The sequence below is a fragment of the Parasteatoda tepidariorum genome, chromosome 12, assembly GCF_982258835.1.
Source record: "Parasteatoda tepidariorum strain Cologne lab strain chromosome 12, Ptep-v5.0, whole genome shotgun sequence".
NCBI classification, from domain to species: Eukaryota; Metazoa; Arthropoda; class Arachnida; order Araneae; family Theridiidae; genus Parasteatoda; species Parasteatoda tepidariorum.
In genome coordinates, this window is record NC_141766.1 from 48128410 (window position 1) to 48147901 (window position 19492).

The window sequence follows — 19492 nt, forward strand, 5'->3', positions numbered from 1 at the left end:
CCATCTAAGAGAAGGAAACAGTGCATATTTAAACAATCATGCTACAGCAGTTTGCTGAACTTGGAAAAATAAAAAAGCTGAACTTTGCATGATGGCAAAACATCAGAAATAGTTTTTCAAAAGTACAAATTAAACTATAAGGAATTATGATTCTAAATAAAATATTAATTAAATAAAAAGATTTTTTTATAAACATTTTGAATTCAAATAAGACATTAATTATGAAATATTAATTAAATAAAATATTTCTATTTATAAACATTTTGAGTTCAAATAAGACATTTTAAACTCTAAAATTCATCTGTAAGTTGTTTGAAAATGCCCTTACTTATTAAAATCTCAATTTGAAAAATTTCTACCTAAGAGTCAATACTGATCAATTTAATATTCTTTTGAAAATTTAAATTTGATTTAAATTTTTTGATTTAAGTGTTTCACAAGTTTTAAATGCATTTAAACCTTTAAAAATGTGAAACTATATATCTCTATTATATAAATTTATATTATTTATATCATACATAAATTCGCATTCAATTTATAAATGACCTCTTAATTTACTACTTTTAAAATTTCTATGTACTGTATATCGAATTGTGAATTTGAATAAAAACATCATAAATAAGCTGAATGAAAAAAAAATTTAAATTTTTGAAATGGCTTGACCCATCACGAAAGATTTGGTTTTACCTTCGTAAAATAGTAAATAAGTATATGGCCCCTAACTCACTCTTATAAAATTTCATGTATATCAGTTTTTATTTTGATGTAATATTACTCGAGAGTCATAATAGTTCAGGAACAACACATGGGATAGAATAGATAAGATACTTCAATAACTTGTTTACAATTGGCAAAAGTTTCTTTACCATTCAATTTTTTGAAGTTTTAGATTCATTAAGAATATGATGCAAATCTGGTCAAAAAAGTGGAATTCTGAGGATCAGCTGAAAAAAAGGCAGGTCTGATTGAAAAATAATTCAACAGTTTTTCTGAAGACTGAGTAGAATGCCTGCAAACAGTAAGTGCTTTACTTAGAACTTAAAACTAATACCCTATTCATTACAAGGCTAAAAAATTATTATTTAAGAGTGTTTGCATATAATTCACAATAAACTACTATTGAGTTTATTGACAACTGTTCCATATTTTGCAATATTTTTTAAACTTAAAAAAATATTTTTAATCATTATACAGTATGGGATCTATTAGCCGGCAACCCTGAGATCAAAGTGATGCTGGTTTCTGGATTTTGGAACGCTGCTGAAAATCAATTCCTCTTACAAAACTACCTGCTTAGAACCTGCACTAGAGAAGTATATGATGCATTAGGTTAAATAGTGAAACTTATTTAGGTAAAATTTACCATCAAAGAAATTAGATGATAGGGAAAAAAATAAAAAATTAAATAAAAATATAAAGATTGCAGACTAATCTTTTATTTTTTATTATTAGTTTAAACATCATTGATTTTTAACTTGCATTGGTAGTCTTTTTGTTGAGTACCTCATTAACAACTTTGTCATTTGTTAATTGGAGCATAGTTGGCACATTTTTATCTACTTTTAAGGAATCTTCTATGAGTTTTTCATTTATTTTCACATGACTTAAAGAACTTTTGTTATACTAAGTATCTCCTGGATTATTACTTTTTCGTTTGAAGTGCAAAAACCAAGAAATTCATCATTTTCCAAGAAATTCATCAAGAAAAATTGACATTGGCCAAGCCTTGTGCCAAGCATTGATCAGGGCATCATTTTTTACTTGACTCCATGGGTCAGCAATACTCCAAATGGCATCTTTTATTGTGAATTGTTTCTAGGAATCTCTAATTCTATTTTTGGAGTTGCAAAATTCCAAACATTTTCGAACGAACGACATTTTATGCCTATTTTAACGAATTTAATGTGCCTTAATTCAATGGTTGTAGCAAAGATGTAAAATTTGAGGGTAAAAAAATTACGTGAAAATTGTCTTATTTGCTTTTGTATGTGTAGAGCAATTGGCTAACAAAGGTAAGACTTCTGAGCTAACTGAGAATCATACATTTGAACAGTGGTTTTTGATAGAGGGCATAAAATACTTGTCAAACCAGTCTCTAAAAATATCTTGTGTCACCCAAGCATGCCTATTATATAGATAAATCACATGTAGGTTTTTGATATTTTTCAATGCCCTGGGATTTGTGCTTTTCCCAATAACTAACAGTTTGCACGGATGTGATGTTTTTCATTTATTAATTAATTTTGCTGAATTACTGTTACTGTAGAATATAAGCCGTGTGTATCTTGGTTTTTTGAAATTGAATTGTTTGAACTGTCAATTTTATAATGTTCTCAAAGTAATTTAGCAAATATTCCTGAATAGTACTTTTTATTTCCGGAATATTAGGATCCCAACTTTTTTAGTAATGCCAAGGCATATATGTTTTTTATTTTTATTATTTTTTTTTAAATTCTACTAACATCACTAATTTCTCTTGTTTTTTTTTAACAAAATGTTTAAAAATTAAATTGCACAAATGATTGTAAAAAAATATACAGATTTCTATTATCCCTTGATAAAGGAAAGAAGAAATAAGTAATCTGGATGGTTGAGCACAACACTATGAGTGAAGTTAAACTTTTCAAGTAGGAGTATGGGGGTAAACACTGGGGACAATTTCACTCATTGAAACACAACCTTCACTCTTTCATGGGACTCTAAAAAAGGTGTTTGACTGAATGATTATCTATGCAATGTCTTTCGACTTTGGAAGTAAGTGCATATCGTTTCCCTCACCTTGCAGTATGCCGATTTATAAAAACAGCTTTTTAGTACTCATTCAAAGAGAAAGCGGCTATGGAGAGTTTCTTTGTCTGCTTAGCAGTGACAAATTATCCTTGCGGGTTATCCTTTCAGGCCACAAGAATTTTATAGGCAGAGAACAGGGCTTTTCGGCATACATTCAGGCAGCATAGTGGAATGATATCAATTTAAAACACACATTCACTGATAAGAAAGGAAAGATTGATGCAATGATTAGTAGGTATTTGCACATACCTAATTTTTATCCTACATAAATCTTTTCTGAAAAGTGTTACTGACATTAATAAATTTTAAAAGAAAGTCTCGAGTTCAAAATATTTCTAATAAAAAGCTTGTATTTCTATACCCTAAAAAAAACTGATTTTTTATAGAGATTTTGAAATAGTCAAGTATTTTAAAATTGTCAGTTTTTGGAATATTCCAGTTTTGGAATGCCAGAAAAGAGGTCTAGTAATTTACTAACTTATTTATTATCATGTTACTTTACAATATAAAGATTGTAAGTGGTTATGATTAAAAAAAAGTTCAATTCCTTTAACAGCAGATTTTTTTTCCTACATAAATTTTTATTTTCAGGACTAAATGAATCAGTCTCAAATACCAGTTGAAACAGGCTTAACTCACCATGATTGGTTGATTTGGTTGAATAACAGGGAACTGAACTTCAAAATCTTCATCATCTGTTTCAGGTGGTGGTGGGCGAGGAGGTGGAAACGCGTCTTCTGAAGCAGGTAGAGGTGGTCTAGGAGGTGCTTCATCTACAAAAAGACAATCTTATAAGATTTGTAAAACTCACTCTGTTAACATTTAGTAAAATATTAACACAAAATCAAGAATAAGAATTGAGTATCATTACAATATTTCAAGCTAAATAAATTAATATGATTGCATAGCTGCCACTTTTAACAATTGTTGATTATGATTTTTAATAGTAGAAGGAGCATAATAATTGAACTTACAATTGCTAGCAAGAATTATTTTGACTTGGTATTAACTAAATTATTTTAAATAAGATTGTTAGGACTTCTTGTTATCATCATCATCATCATCAATGGCTTGACAGCCCAGGGTGGGCCCTGGGCTTCTCAAGAAGTTTTTTCCAGGCTAACTTTTTTTTGCTAGTGTTTTCCATTTTTTTTGTTTTTAAGACCAAAAGGCCTTTCTCTAGGCCATCTATCCATCTCAAATTCGGCCTGCCTCTTTTTCGTGTGCCAACTGGTCTGGCATTGAAAACTCTTTTCGTGGCATGGTCTCCGTCTATTCTTGATATAATTACTTAAATTATTTATACGTAGCACACTCTCCTGTAAAATAACTTTTTCTCGTTATAGTAAAAAAGAGCAGAGGCTTTTAAAACAAATGAAATTTTTAACTTTTTTTTATCAGACTTAAAACACATTCCCAGTCTACATGACCTTTCATATCTATATGTTTCATACATTTATCTGTAGTGATAAAGTAAATTCTTTTAATTCTGGGTTATTAAAATATTAATGCCTTATTCTGGCTATTAGTAGAAAAAAATATTTTCTAAAACTGTAGAAATTCTGTAGCAGTCAGAGGGTATGATGTAGGGGTGATAAAAATCAAATCAACTTTGTTAGATATCGATAAATTTTTTTCTCCAATGCCCACCTGGAGAATGACGTAGGTTATACAGGCAACTGAAGGGCAGATTTGTTGAACACTCTTTCAGGGGCGCCATATTAGGTAGGTCAACGTTGCTCCCACAGTAAGGACAGATAGAACAGAGAATGAAAGAACATTCATGCCCTGCCAGGGTTTCGAACCCAAAACCTTTCTGATGCAAGGTCAGTTCCCTGACCCCTACACAGCTTGATAAAAAAATTAGAGTATACATTTGGTTACCGCTTTAAATATAAAAAAATACCCTACAAAACTGTGAGATTTAACAGCTACACAATTTGTTTAAAAAGCAATAGCATTGCTTTGAACCAGCATTATAAATTTAAGCAACCTGAATACTATAAACATGATAAAATCAATATGTAAAAAATGCAAAAGGGTGGAAATGAAAACTAGCAACCCTTCATTCTTTTTCTTAAACTTACATCATTGGCAAACATTTTTACATGAATAATTCAGGTTTGGAAAGGTTGAACACCATAATTCGACTTGATAGTAATTTACTTACTATACAAACTTACAGATTATAATTTTGGTCAGTGTAAGTTTATTTAGGTAGGATTGAAAATATAGTAGGTTTTACGAGTTAAGAAAAGTAGATATAAGAAATGGATATATAATTCTAAATTAATCATATGGGGTTTTAAAAAACAGAGAAAAACACCACTGAAATTTCAAGGATTTATAATTTATATTACAATTGATAACAAAATGATTTGTTAAAAGAACAGTTTCTGAAAATGATTTGTTAAAAGAACAGTTTCTGAAAATGTCTGGCTGAAAAATCTAAAAATACTTACTATAAAATAATCTCCAATTCATACTAAAAAATATTAATAACTTAAAATTGATATTACTAATAATCCTCCATACATGAATCATAAACAAGGGCACACTGTCTATAACACATGCATTAAAAATATATTAAAATTAATACATGCAGAAAAAGTGAAAAAATTAAATCTTAGTCAATTTCTGTATTTGGCAAGTTGTTAACTCAGTCTAAAATTTGTAGATTTCATATCCAATAGCTAAAAATATACCTGTATCTTACTTATAATGCAAAATTAATTATACCTAGCATAGTGAAAGCTCAAATACAAGTTGAATAGACGGCTATTAAACATTTTGGGAAAAATCTTTGCAAGTAAATTCAAACATAATTACTCATACTTGTAATACATATCCTATCAAATAACTTATGTAAATTAATGCAGAATTTTTAAAAAAATTTAATTCAAGCAGCTGAGAAGTCATAATAAATGTGACAAATAGAAGTATTAATTAAAATTTTCATTTATGTCATGTGATTGTCAATTGTGAAGACTATAGCACTCACTTGATGCAATAATAGCTAAGTAAGCTACTATATTGATAGGTGAACTGTAACTCAAACTACTTATTGAAAATTTTTGATTCCCATGTAACACATTGCAGGTTAAGTTTTACTCAAAAGATCTTTCCTAAACTCATGTTTTAATAATAATTTCGTTTATTGAATAAGATCTAAAATTAGAAGGACGTAAAGAATCAATATTTATAGCTTAAAATTAAGCACATCGATTAGCTGTTTAACAATCATGATAATATAAAATGCTAAGAGTATTGCGTACAACTCGAGTGATCATTTTCTATTACAGTTATTTATTTGAATAGCGTTCATTGATTTTTGAAGAGGAGCATTTTTAAAAATATCTGGAAAAAAACCCCATCTTATACATAAAATTTCTTACCACTGAGTCATTAAAAAAATTATATTAGCTACTAAGTATCATAGATGCATGTTTTTTGAGTGTTTTTAATAACTGAACATCTCACAAGACTGCAGTTTTAAAAATGCACACAACATGCAGCAGCAAAATTAATAATGCACAAACACGTCAAAGTATTAGTCCCACAGTGCATTCAAATATACCTCTTTTAGAAGGAAGCTTAGGAGCAGCATCAGTTGAGAATGTATTTGTCTCAACTTTGAAAATTTGCTCAAAATCAGGTAATTTCAAATCTGTACGGCGTTCTGGTAAAAAGAAATTCAAGATATTATATAATATGGTTCAAAGTAGTTAAAAAAATACAAAAAGAAAGTTAAACCTATGTGTTGAGAGGGACTAATTTGATGATTTGAATTGTTATAATAGTGAATAATCGAACTTTTTTAGTTTTTCTTATGTTTTTGAAATTGAAAATTATTTAAAGCTGGCTGAATAGCAAATTCCAAAACACATTATCCATAATACCACATTCACAACTACTTCTTTTAGAATGTAATAACTAAGGAGACAAATTTCTGATAAACAATGGCGCAGAAATAAAATAATAAAGAGTCTTTCAGTGTAAAAATTAAGTAAAGCATTTTAAAGGAGTGGAAATAATACAATTATCTATAACAGAATAAAAATACCAATTATTAAGGGTATATATAACACATATATTAATGTTTCATTAATTATTTCTTTCACAATATTTCATAGTTTTAAAAGAAACAGACTTACAACTTCTTATTCAAGTACATGTAATAAATCGTTTGAAATGTAATTTGGTGATTTTAAGAATGTACTCTAATAGAAAAATCTCTCTTTTCAATTAAATAAAAGTGCAACATAATTTTTAATGAAATGCAGCTATTTCTTCTTAATTTGAAGGGAATGCTACTTTAAATTCTTTATGAAAAAGCTTAACTTAATTTTTTTTAAATTTTTGTATGAAAAGTTCTTCTGAAATATATGGAAAATAAATCATGGTTTCACAATTACCAAACTCAAAAGTTTAAAATTTATGAATGAAAATTCAAAAGTTTTTATACCATTAAGATTCAACATGTTCATGTCAGGAGGAGGTGGAATGTCAGGGGGAAAATCTGGTGTAGCCATAACAGCATAATGCACTTGTCCAACTGCAGCTATCAGCTATAAGAAAGTGGAGATTTCATTAAAATTAAATAAGTTTGAAAATAAAAGACTACAAGAAATTAATAAAAGTATATTTCAACTAAAAAATATTAGTATTTACAAAGTTCTACTATTTAGTGAAGTAAAAAGAATGTCAGAAAGAGTAAGACAAACCTTGAAATTAAAATTTAATTTCAAAATGATAGTTTTTTAATTAGTTCTAAAAATCTCAAAATATAATAGTTTTGATATGTGTTTTGAGGATCCTATTAAAAAAATATTATAATAAAATATAACATGTAATGAATTCTTTTATATTGCTAAAAATAGGTTTCATTTGGTTACAGATAAATATCCAAATTTCTGAAAAATTGCCATTAAATAACATTTAAGGGTTAGGACATCTTCTTAACAATTAATTAAATATCCAAGAGTTAATTTTCTATAATCTAAGACATTTTTAACTGAGAAAGTTTATATTTTTATGTTTGTATGAGCTGAAAACTAAATTTTGAAGATGATCCTTGTCCACTTTTGCAAATTCAAAATCTATACTGCAGTGAATAAGCTATTTTTAGCAAATTTTTCTTAAAAAACTTCATTACCAGTATAGAAAATTTGAAATAAAGTTATAAAAATTTATTTAAATTTTATTAGTTAAACGCAAAACTTTAAGTAATGCATAGTGAGTCCACTGGACTTATGAAACTATGTATTTTTAGGACTAAGAACTTCAAAAATTTTTAGTTTCTTTTTTAACTAAAAGTTGGACCTTATTAAAAATTTGAATTTTCCACTCCTTTATTTATCTACTAATAAGCACATTCACAATTATATAGAGTAATAGAGAAGATAGATAAAAAGTTATGATTGAATAATCATAGCTTTTATTTAGGACTAATCTAACATCTTCATTAAGAAAAGCAACAATAATTATGATACTCAGAATTATTTTAATTTATCCTTTCAGCTATAATTTTGACAATATGCTACTCTGTTTTTTCAAACTGGAAAATTATGCCCGCACAGAGAGGCATATTAATTAATTTTTTGTGCCCTCCCTACAATTTTTGGCACGGTATAGTGCGTAAGCGGAATCACTAGAATGTGGCAAATAATTAACAGATAAGACAAATTAAAATAATTAGCCAGAAAAATGTAAACATTTCTTAATTTATCCATACTCCTCAGAGCATACGTTTAATATTGAATAGCTAATGTTAAGTAGTTAATAAAATACTAGGTATATCAGTTTTTTTTGTATTAACTAAAAATATGATCTGCAATAAATTACGAACAAAAACAAGTATTTTTGAACATCCAATGCCAGAAAATATAGAAATAAGCTTGTAGCTTATATAGATTACTTTGGTTATAGTTTGAAATAATAGCATAAAATTTCATTAGCTTAAATATCTATTGGATATGGACATTTTTATAAAAAACTAAATTTTTATAGTCTTCATTTTTTTGCTTTCATTTTGAAAACATTTAGCTAAGTTAACCAAAATTTTGGAGCAATTTTTTATTTATTACAAAATTACTATTATAAAGTTTGAAAAACATTAGTTAAAAATTAAGCAAGATATGAGCATTTAAAAAAGTTCTTTCATACTGCGCATGCAAGGAAATGATTAAATATTTTTTCCCAATTTTGTAGTGAATTGTATTTAGTAACTAATGAAAAAATTTTGATTTAAATATCTTGAAACTTTATTCCTCGCAATTTTCTAAGTAGTTTTTTAAAGAAAGATCTGAATGATAAGGGGTTTTCCTTAAATTTTATTTCCTACTATGAAACAAGAATAATTAAAAATGACATTGGCACAGTTAGGGATCACCCCCATTATAGTACGTCTTTCTTTTTTAGCATTTCATTTTGGTGTACGGTAGGGGTGCTCAACCTGCGGCCCGCGGGCCAAATGCGGCCCGCCAACCCTCGATGTGCGGCCCGCGGCCGCAATCTGAACAAAATGGAAAAAAAATTAAATATTTGTTTTTGAAGAATAATAAAAAAAATTCGGTAATTTAAATGTACACTTTTAAGTTTTTGACGCACCCAATCTCAATCAATGTAGTTTTTTGATGGTTAACGCTACGGATTTCAGCATAATTTTAAAAATCCCTATACTTTTAATACATCATTATTACGATTTACGAATTTTAATTACCACTTTTGACGCTTCTCTATGTGCCGATTCCAATGACTTTTCGGTAGTTATTGCTACCCATTTTCAAGTAGTTTCTGAAATAGCGATTTTTGAAAGTTATGAAACGCTTTATTTGTGCAAACTTCATGGAAAATCTAAATGACTTAAGATCCTTTCTTCAACAGTTATTGCTGCACATTTCCGCCCGGTTTTTAAAACTTCGATATTTTAGCATGATATTATTACGAATCGTGAGTAAAAAATTGCTCATTTAGATAACCATTTTTTGACATGGCTTATTTGTAACGATTTTATCGCAAATGGATTTATTTTTCAATCATTATTTTAGAAATTATTGCTATACATTTCTACAAGGTTTTGAAAGTACCGATATTTTTTATACGCTATTGCGACATTTTAATTTCAAATCGCGCATTTAAATTACATAAAATTTTGATGGACTTTATTTACTCCAATTTCATCTGAAATATAAAAGTATTTTGGTTATTGTTTTAGTAGTTATTACGTTTTCCCCGTGATTTAAAAAGATTATGATATTTTTAATACTATGGTTTGACAGCAAGCGAGTTTTGAATCGCGCATTAAAATAATTATTTTTTACGTTCTCTGTTTGTGCCAATTTTATCATTTGCGTTGTACCGATTTTAACGCGCATTTTTTAAGAGGTTTTTCGAACGTGTTTTTTCTTCTTTCCCGTTATTGCTGCATTTTTATTTGTGATTTAGAATATACCTGATATTTTTACACAATATTACAACTCGTGAAATTCGATTCAGTTTTAATTTTTTTTCGTAACTTAAAAAGTAATTACGTATCTTAGCCAAATCAACTCCTTCCCAGGAAAAAAAAATGAGATGTGTTTATATTAAGCGCTGCCCGTTTTGCAAAAAAAATAATTCAAAACACGGCATAATTCTTTAGTCACATGAACACGTGCAAGTTTAACAACACACATCGAACCTATTCTTTTTGTTGTCACAGGTAATTTAAAAGTCATACATCGTAATTTGTATTTACGCTATCTGAAAATTGCGCATCGCATTTCGTATTGACATTAACGAGATTTAAAAATAATCCATCGCGTTTCGTATTTACGGGATTTAAAATCACATATCGCGATTCGTGTTCTGGCGTTTAAAATATCATCCGTTGTTACTTTTCTCGCAAATTCATATGCACGCGTTTTAAGAACCATATATCGCGATTCATATTCATGCATTTTAAAAATCAAGTGTTGTGAGTAGTCCTTTCGCAATTTAAAAGCCACACGATACGTATTCACGCGATTTGAAAAACAAGCATCGAGTTTTTTATTTACGCAATTTAAAAATCACACATGGCAATTCGTATTCAAGCAATTAAAAAATAACACATAGCAATTCATATTCAAGCAATTCAAAAATAACGCATCGCTATTTGTATTTCCGCGATTTAAAAACCCAGAAAGGAAGAACACCATCTAGGACAAATTCCAAAACTGATTATGTTATTTGCTCTAAGTTTAATACTACCCACAACAACAGCTTCTGTCGAAAGACTGTTTTCCAGAATGAATTTGGCTCGTTCAATAGTTACAGAGTAGTCTTTAAATACAATCATTACATTTTCACTTAATGGCTCAAAAAATATCACATGATCAAGTAGATAAAATTATCACAATATTCAAAAATTTTGCAAATTACAGTATAACCATTAAGAAATTTTTTGAACCATTTTCTACCTTTTTGGAGCATTTTATATCATTTATGATTATATGCTGGGAAATAATTTGTATATCATTAAATTCTAAATAAATTGTATATCATCTCTCAGCCTCTTATTATTAATTTAAATAAAAATGTCTGAATGTTAAAGTACATTCCCTAATAAATGCTAAATCTTATTTTCCACTTAAGGGGTTTTGTTTTAATTTTAATCATTTTTAACCCTATAAACTTTCTTTAAATCAAAGTATTTAACTTGAATTTATATTAATAACTAGAATATTTATTTATCTGAAATTTAATTCTATGAAAAAAAAATGTAACGTTAAAATTTATGTTTAAATGGACTTTTGTATTTTGTAATGTGATAAAAAAAACTTAAATTTTTCCATAGTTTTTTAATTATTTCAATTTATCTAAATTTTTTTCTGATAAATTGATTCTGATTTTCGAATTCTGTTTTCCTTCTTAAGTAATCAGTTTTGCATTTTCTAATTTTAAACGATTTAAAGTATTGTATTTTCTGCAAAGAGATTACAAAGTTAACCGACAAAAAGAATTTAGTGTTATATAAAGAATGATGTTTATATAACAATCACCACCAACAATTGCTTTCAATATGTCGGTCTAAACACTTTGGCATGCGGCCCTTCATTGGTCAATCTGCTGTGCATGTGGCCCTTCACTGAAAAAGGTTGTGCACCCCTAGTGTACGGACTACTATTGTAAGTACATATGTTATTAAATTTTGTCTTATGATAAAAAATGAAATTTGTGGAAATCCCCATACAAGGTTGCCACTCAAATCTGGAAAAAAATTCCCTGCATTTCCTGTGTATATATTATACACAATATATTAAGAGGAAACAACAATTACTGTGCTCTTGTATGAGCTATATTAAAATAACTATATTTATTAGTTTTAATTCCTGGAAAAACAGCTGAACATACTTAAATAATGCTGTAGCAAATTAAATAGTTTAGTACAGCTGAAATATCATGGTTAAATATCCAATAGATTACGCCTTCAGTGGTCACCATTTTTTAAAAAACAAGAAACAAAATTCCTTGTATTTTCCCAGTTTGTAAAGAAAATATCAAAATTACCTGCATTTTCCCTGTTATTTTAGGTGATTTTTAAATTTCCTCTATTTGCGCATTATCGAAATAACTACTTAAAAGGCTCATATTTTATGCAATTCTTAACAATTAATTTGAAAAAATGATTATCTTGTAATGAATTAAAAATTGCTCCAAAAATTTTGTTTAATTTCATTGAATATTTTTAAAGTTAAAAAAAAAAAACATAAGTTAAAAAGATCATTATTTTTTTATGTAAAAATGTCCATATCTCTATAAATATTTCAGCCAGGTTTAAGAAATTTCTCACAATTATTGTTAATAACAATCAAAGTAATTGATAGAAATTACAAGTTTATTGCAATATTTTCTGGCATAAGGTGTTCAAAAATACTTGTTTTTGTACATAATTTATTACTGCTATCTCAAACCTTTGACAGCTTTAAACTTTATTGATAAGTATGAGAAATGGCATGACCTAAACAGGTCTAAAGTTAAAAAATAATCATCCAAGTATTTCTTGAGAAATTTAAAAAAATGTCAAAAACTGTGTGTTTTCCATTTTAGTAAGTTTTACTGATACTGAAAAATTTCATTAAAGAAAAAGTTTTACAATATTAAGAATAAGATGCACAATGATGAAACTCCTGCAAAGTGATAGAAAATCTAAATATATAACAAATATGGTGATTCTAAATTAAAAATCAAACTTACTGCTTTATTACTAGTTCTCCAACAATTAACAGCTTTGGCATCATGTATATTAAGTGCAACCATTTTAGCATCTTGTACCATGGGAGTAACAGCTAATAAAGAAAGAAAAATAAATTTAACATTCAAATAACTAGTTAATCTCAGTAACTATTTTATCTAAATATCAAAACACAAATTTAAAAACATATTTTTAGATCAAAACTAATATTTAGAAGTTTTGTAGGAACATCATATGTCACATGACTATTCATATTACTTTTATGAGAGTTGCGAATGGCAACAGATCAAAAAATAATAATAAAAAATGAGTGTTCTAAAAAATGTCTGCTGATCATTTTTTATCCTGTAACTCTGTTGCGTACAACTGGTGACCCGGATTTTTGACATGGCTACAAAAAACAGTGAAAAGATCGAAGCAACGATCGTCATGGATGTTGAAGCTAATAAAGTAAGCATTAAAATTCCACCTTTTTGGAGAGAGAAACCCGACATTTGGTTTTACCAAGTAGAAGCACAGTTTCAAATAAATAAGATCACAACTGAAGAAACCAAATTTAATTATTTGATATCCCAACTGGAACCGAAGTATGTAGAAAATATTTGGGACATTATTAAAGACACTAAGCCTAACAAATATACCTTGGCGAAAGAAAGACTTTTAAATACGTTTAAGGAAAGCGAAAACAAGAGAATTCAGCGCTTCACACAACTCTATTAAATGGTCTGAAACTCTTCCTACTGTCTTACTTGGTCTCAGAGCTGCTCTACGCGATGACACCAACTATTCAACATCTCAGATGGTTTATGGTAAATGCATTAAACTTCCTGGTGAATTTTTTGATAACTCAAAAGTGACAACATCCACGGAAAACTTTATTAGCAATCTTCAAAATCAAATGGAAACATTAAAACCTTTAGAGTCAAAATATTTCAAAAGGAACAAAGTATTTGTGCACAAAGATTTAAGTTCATGTTCACATGTTTTTATGCGGATTGATAGAGTCAGGAAGCCATTAGAGTCTCCTTATCAAGGACCCTATAAAGTGATGGATAAGTCAGAAAAGTATTTTGTAATTAGTTATAAAGGAAAAAACGTAAGCATTTCAATAGACAGGCTTAAACCAGCTTATCTACTGAATTCTGAAAATGAGAATCCAGATTACGATGAAAACCTAAAAGCTGCAAAACCTAACGAATGTTTAACATCAAATAAATTACAAGAAAATGCAGCCAATTCCGAGCAAAATGTTAAAATGTCTAGATTTGGCAGAAAAATAAAAAAGCCTGTTCGCTTTTTAGAACAAAACTGTATTAATTAGATACATATACATTTATTTTATATATATATATTTTATTGCATTGAAACTAGAATGGTATAATTTGTATATATGTTATATTAATATCTTGTATATATGTTTTCGTATTATGATGAGTCATTATGTAGTATAATTTTTGAACTGTATATATGCTGTTATATTATTATTATATGACAAACATTTATTGACATACTTGCCAAGCATCGTAACTTAGTTACTAGTGAGGGAGTATTGTAGGAACATCATATGTCACATGACTATTCATATTACTTTTATGAGAGTTGCGAATGGCAACAGATCAAAAAATAATAATAAAAAATGAGTGTTCTAAAAAATGTCTGCTGATCATTTTTTATCCTGTAACTCTGTTGCTTCAGTTTAAAATAAGGAGAATTTTGCACAAATAAATTGTGCAATGGAAAGGAAAACCTATATTATTTAGATTTTCTCTTAATACAACTTTCAACATGGGGAAAAACGCCTATCTAATAAATCCTAAGAAAGTCAGAGGAAGAAAGAGGCAAATGACACTATTTGAATATTTTTTGTGCGAAAAATAAGTGTTCTTGGCAACAAATAGTATACATACAACCCTAGAAAATCAGTGACTTGGCATTAAACACTAACACACAGGGAAGAAAATGGAAAACTTGGAAAAACAGCCTCCATACATGAAGGAAGAAAGTAGATTCTTTAACAAATCAATAATTAAAAAGAGAAAGATAAGAGAAAGAGCCTATCTAATAAATCCTAAGAAAGTCAGAGGAAGAAAGAGGCAAATGACACTATTTGAATATTTTTTGTGCGAAAAATAAGTGTTCTTGGCAACAAATAGTATACATACAACCCTAGAAAATCAGTGACTTGGCATTAAACACTAACACACAGGGAAGAAAATGGAAAACTTGGAAAAACAGCCTCCATACATGAAGGAAGAAAGTAGATTCTTTAACAAATCAATAATTAAAAAGAGAAAGATAAAAATAGCCCTTAAATGGTTTCAACATACAATTTTATTGTTTCTGTTTCAAAATGCATTGTGTTTGAGACAGGTTGCTTCGTTTACTGAATTAAATTTTTTTTTCTGAGCAAAATAGTGCTGGAAATAAATTTTTTATGCTTATGAAACTTTTTTAGAATATTAGTATTACTAGTAACTGAATACTCATTATTTGTATGTGATGAAAAGAAGTAAATAATCAATAAATAGATACTGATTAATCCTACAAAATTATGCACAAAACTGAAAGAGACATACTGACACAATTTTGTTAAAACAAAAATACTGTGGTAAAGACAGATCAGACCTCCACTGTTATTGAGCTAACCATGACAAGTTTATATCTAAATTTTACAGAAGTGCTAAATAGTTTAATTTAAAATTATTATATTTTTTTTTTGGAAAGTGAATGTGACGTGGTTCTTTAAGCAATTGTTCTCTTGTCTTCTAGTAAAAAGAAACAAATAATAAAAAGTTAAAAAAGAAACAAATCTGCATATCCACTGAGTGGATTCGCCACTCAAAGCAGGAAATTTGTCAAAAGGTAACTGAAATTATGAAAAATTTCATTATTGCAAGAAACGACTAAAGTTTGTTTAAAAAATTTTAAATAATTTGTGCATTTAAATATCTATAGATATTTTTTGTATCAAAACTAAAAAGAAATATTCAGTCATAGACATACTTCTAGACAAAAGGAAGACACGTAAATTTTTGATTAGAACTGAGCTATGTAAAAGGAATATTTTAAAATCCATTATTATCAAATTATTGCAAGTAAAGAGATAAATACTGATAAAACATCTAATACGCGAATGTTGAGCTCACCTATTAAAAAGTAAAAATTTATTAAAAGTAACAAAGATTAATATTAGCAAAAATTTTTGTATGGGGGATTCACTATTCTTTCATTCTGTTATATTTATACTTCATTAAAAAAATGCTAAGGATTTGATGGTTTTATCCAAATAATTTAAAAAAAAAAGAAAAAAAAAACAAGCTTGTTTTTATCCATACAAGGAGAGATTAAACATAATTGAATGAAAAAAAAAATTTTTTTTTCCATGAAGCATTTTGCTAATATTAGTCTGTGTTACTTTAAATAAACATACGTTATGTGCTAACTTTTAAATGTTTATGTATTATTGTTCTTTTATATAATTATACTCATCAAACAGTTGAAACATAAAGGAATGAATAAGCATATTCAAAATCTTCAGTTATTCTTTATTAGCATGTACATGAAAGGAAATTTTTTAATTTTTTCTTGATAATATTAATTAATAGTTGATAAGGTTTTTTTTCATTATACTTAATGATAGCAAAATTATTTTTAATTTAAAGGGTAAAATATTAAAAACTCTTTTTTTAAATATATAAAAAAACTGGTTTAAACCAAAAAAGGATAGTTCTTCATTTTTTTTCATACCTCAGTGAGTAGTTAGCTATGTTATATACTCCCTTATATAATAAGCAACGTAGAACTAATATGCTAGTATATAAGTTTAGAACTTCTTTTATGGGAACTGGGCATTTTAAAGGTTGTATATTATAGATCAATAGTTACTGAGATAATTCAGAAGAAAATTTATTTCAAGTAAGTTATTTCAATAAAAAAGGTTTATGAAAGTGTGATTTTCTCAGTAAATAGCCAATACAGATTTTGTCTTGTAAGTTGAGTTTGAAATAAGCTTATGGAAGATGTGTAAAAGAATAATATCTATATCATATTAAGTTTATTATAAAACTAAAAAATAAGCTAACAATAAATTTAAATACATACTAGATTGCAATATTTCTGCAGCTTCATTTACTCTAGCAACAAAGAATGGATCTTCTGAATTATCTGATTCTTGCTTAGCTACCATTAAGACTCTATTAGCCAGTCGAGCTATGGATGAAGTATTCTCTACCATTTTTTGAGGGTCATGGTTAGCAATGGAATCTTCACATGCTTGAGTGTGCTTCAGAATGCTATCCTCTGCAAAATAAGATTAAAAAAAAACCTATCGTCAACTTTAACAATGGATAAAAATAAACTAAAACAGTGCTTGTCTCTAAAAACACATATTTCTTAAATAATGTTTTTAACAAAAAATGTAAAATAAAAAATAGTTTAAAAAAATGGTTTTAACAAAAAATTATTCCCTACAAGAGAAAATATATAAGTATAAGAGACTATCATTAACATTTTTAACAGAAGATATAGCATTATTACAATCATGTTTTTCTGTTTTTATGAGATATATAATACTTCTTAAAATAAATAATAATAATAAAATAAATATAAAAATAAATAATTAAAATAAAAAATAAATAAAAATAAATGCATATATATATATATATATATATATATATATGCACACCTATATTTTGTACTTAACTTGAAAAACTATTGAGCTCTCACAGCTGCATCTGGCTCATGTATTGATTAATACTCTTAATAAACATGTTCAACACTTTTCAACAGCAGTTCGTTAACTATCATGCCAGTTATATTTATCTAATATATTATATTAATGTACAAATTCTTACACTATACCTGACATTTTTATAAAACTTAAGGTATCTGTTGCTTCATCTGCAAGAGCTCTCATCTTGTGCACACTTTCAGAATATTGCCTTCTAAGGTTCTCAAAGTGATCATCAGCTGCCTAAGAGAAAAATCAGAATTATTACACCGTATTTATGTAAGGACAGTAAAAAAAAGTCAAAACTTTGTTACAAAGTGACAATTCATTTTTAAGTTATGAAGCCAAAAATGCTAATTCATTTATCAGGAACTGCAAGTTTGCTTTACAGTGGAAAAAACCATCCTATAAGAAATAGGCTAACTCAAGAGGAAGAATTAAAAGAAACTCTTTTTAATAAAGGAATATCAAATTAAATTTAAAACAATTGCAATCCTGTTTAAATAATAGCATTATTTCTAAGTTATTTAAAAAAAAATTAGTTTGAAATATGCAAATGAAAAAAAAATTATTTAATGAATTTCTTAAGAAATTAAAACAACAGTAGGTTATTTCAATGTTTTACTTAAAAGAGTACAGCAGAACTTTATACTATAATTACATAAAGAAATTTTAAAATATTGTAATCAAATGATATTTATACAATTATTTCAAACAACATACTAATATCATAACCAAATGTTATTAAACATAAATACTGAAAGCAAACATAGATAGTATGCTAAAGGAATTCATCAATAGAAAATGCTAATGAAAATTTTATTTTACATACATAATCACAAAATTATAAGTTTTTTATTACTTATAAAATAATAATTTCTTACTGTACATTTTTATTCCAGAATTATATTTTCAAATGAATGATTGATTTTAAAAATATTTAAATAAGTGAGAAACAACTTTTTTAGCATTTGAGCTGAAAATAATGATAATTTTAATGTTAATTTTTATATAAATCAGATTAAAAAAAATCCAAAAGCAAATATTTAAAATTAGTAAAAGATACACACACGGCTAATGAATTAGAAATTTGGTAGATTTTCTCTTGCCGTCATTCCACTGTACAAGGGATTTGCGGGAATATCAAGATGTAAGACATGTTCTTCTGGTGAGGAAGTGGTGTCTCTTAAAGGTAAACAAAATACTGTGCAACACCTGGACACATTGACAAATTAAGTTCATCTTGCCATTTGACATTTTTACTTCGAAGGTGATGAATACATCAAGGACTATAAGTTGACCATAAATTATGCTTGAAGCATACAAATTTGGTTCAATAAACATCAAGATGACTTCCAACATCTTGCTAGACCATCACAAAATTTGGATCTTATACTAATAAAAAATATTTAGGAGATGTGGGTAAGGCAAAATATGTCAGCAATCACCTCTTCCATGAATTTACAGGATCTTAAAGTCTCTGTAGCCTATTCATGGTATTCTCTGGACATAAATGCACTCCTATGGAATCTATGTCTTCTCAAATACAGGCTGTTATACATGCCGAAGCAGACCAAAATAATATTAATCTAAGGTTTCTAATTCCTTGCAAATTTATTAAAGAAAATAAGAATAACATAAATCAAAATAAATTACCATAATAAGTTATATAGATTTAAAAAACCTATAAAAAATAAAAATATGAAACTAGTTCTGTTTCAAACTTGAACTATTCATTCATTAGTCACCCTTAGGCA

At 27.7% G+C, this 19492-nt stretch overlaps 1 protein-coding gene across 3 annotated transcripts in view; it reads right to left on the reverse strand.

The window, feature by feature from the left end:
• The window catches only part of Vinc (vinculin), a 58868-nt gene that overhangs the window by 8816 nt on the left and 30560 nt on the right, over positions 1–19492 (reverse strand). For 2 of the 3 annotated variants that reach the window (XM_021148686.4, XM_087155822.1), the window contains exons 14-18: positions 17867–17978; positions 17108–17305; positions 13009–13100; positions 7256–7358; positions 3430–3563 (exon numbers count right to left, since the gene is read on the reverse strand). In XM_021148686.4, the coding sequence (XP_021004345.1) occupies positions 3430–3563; positions 7256–7358; positions 13009–13100; positions 17108–17305; positions 17867–17978 (639 nt within the window). Of the gene's footprint in view, positions 1–3429; positions 3564–6367; positions 6470–7255; positions 7359–13008; positions 13101–17107; positions 17306–17866; positions 17979–19492 lie in introns of all 3 variants that reach the window. The other variant, XM_021148685.4, reaches the window with a different exon arrangement.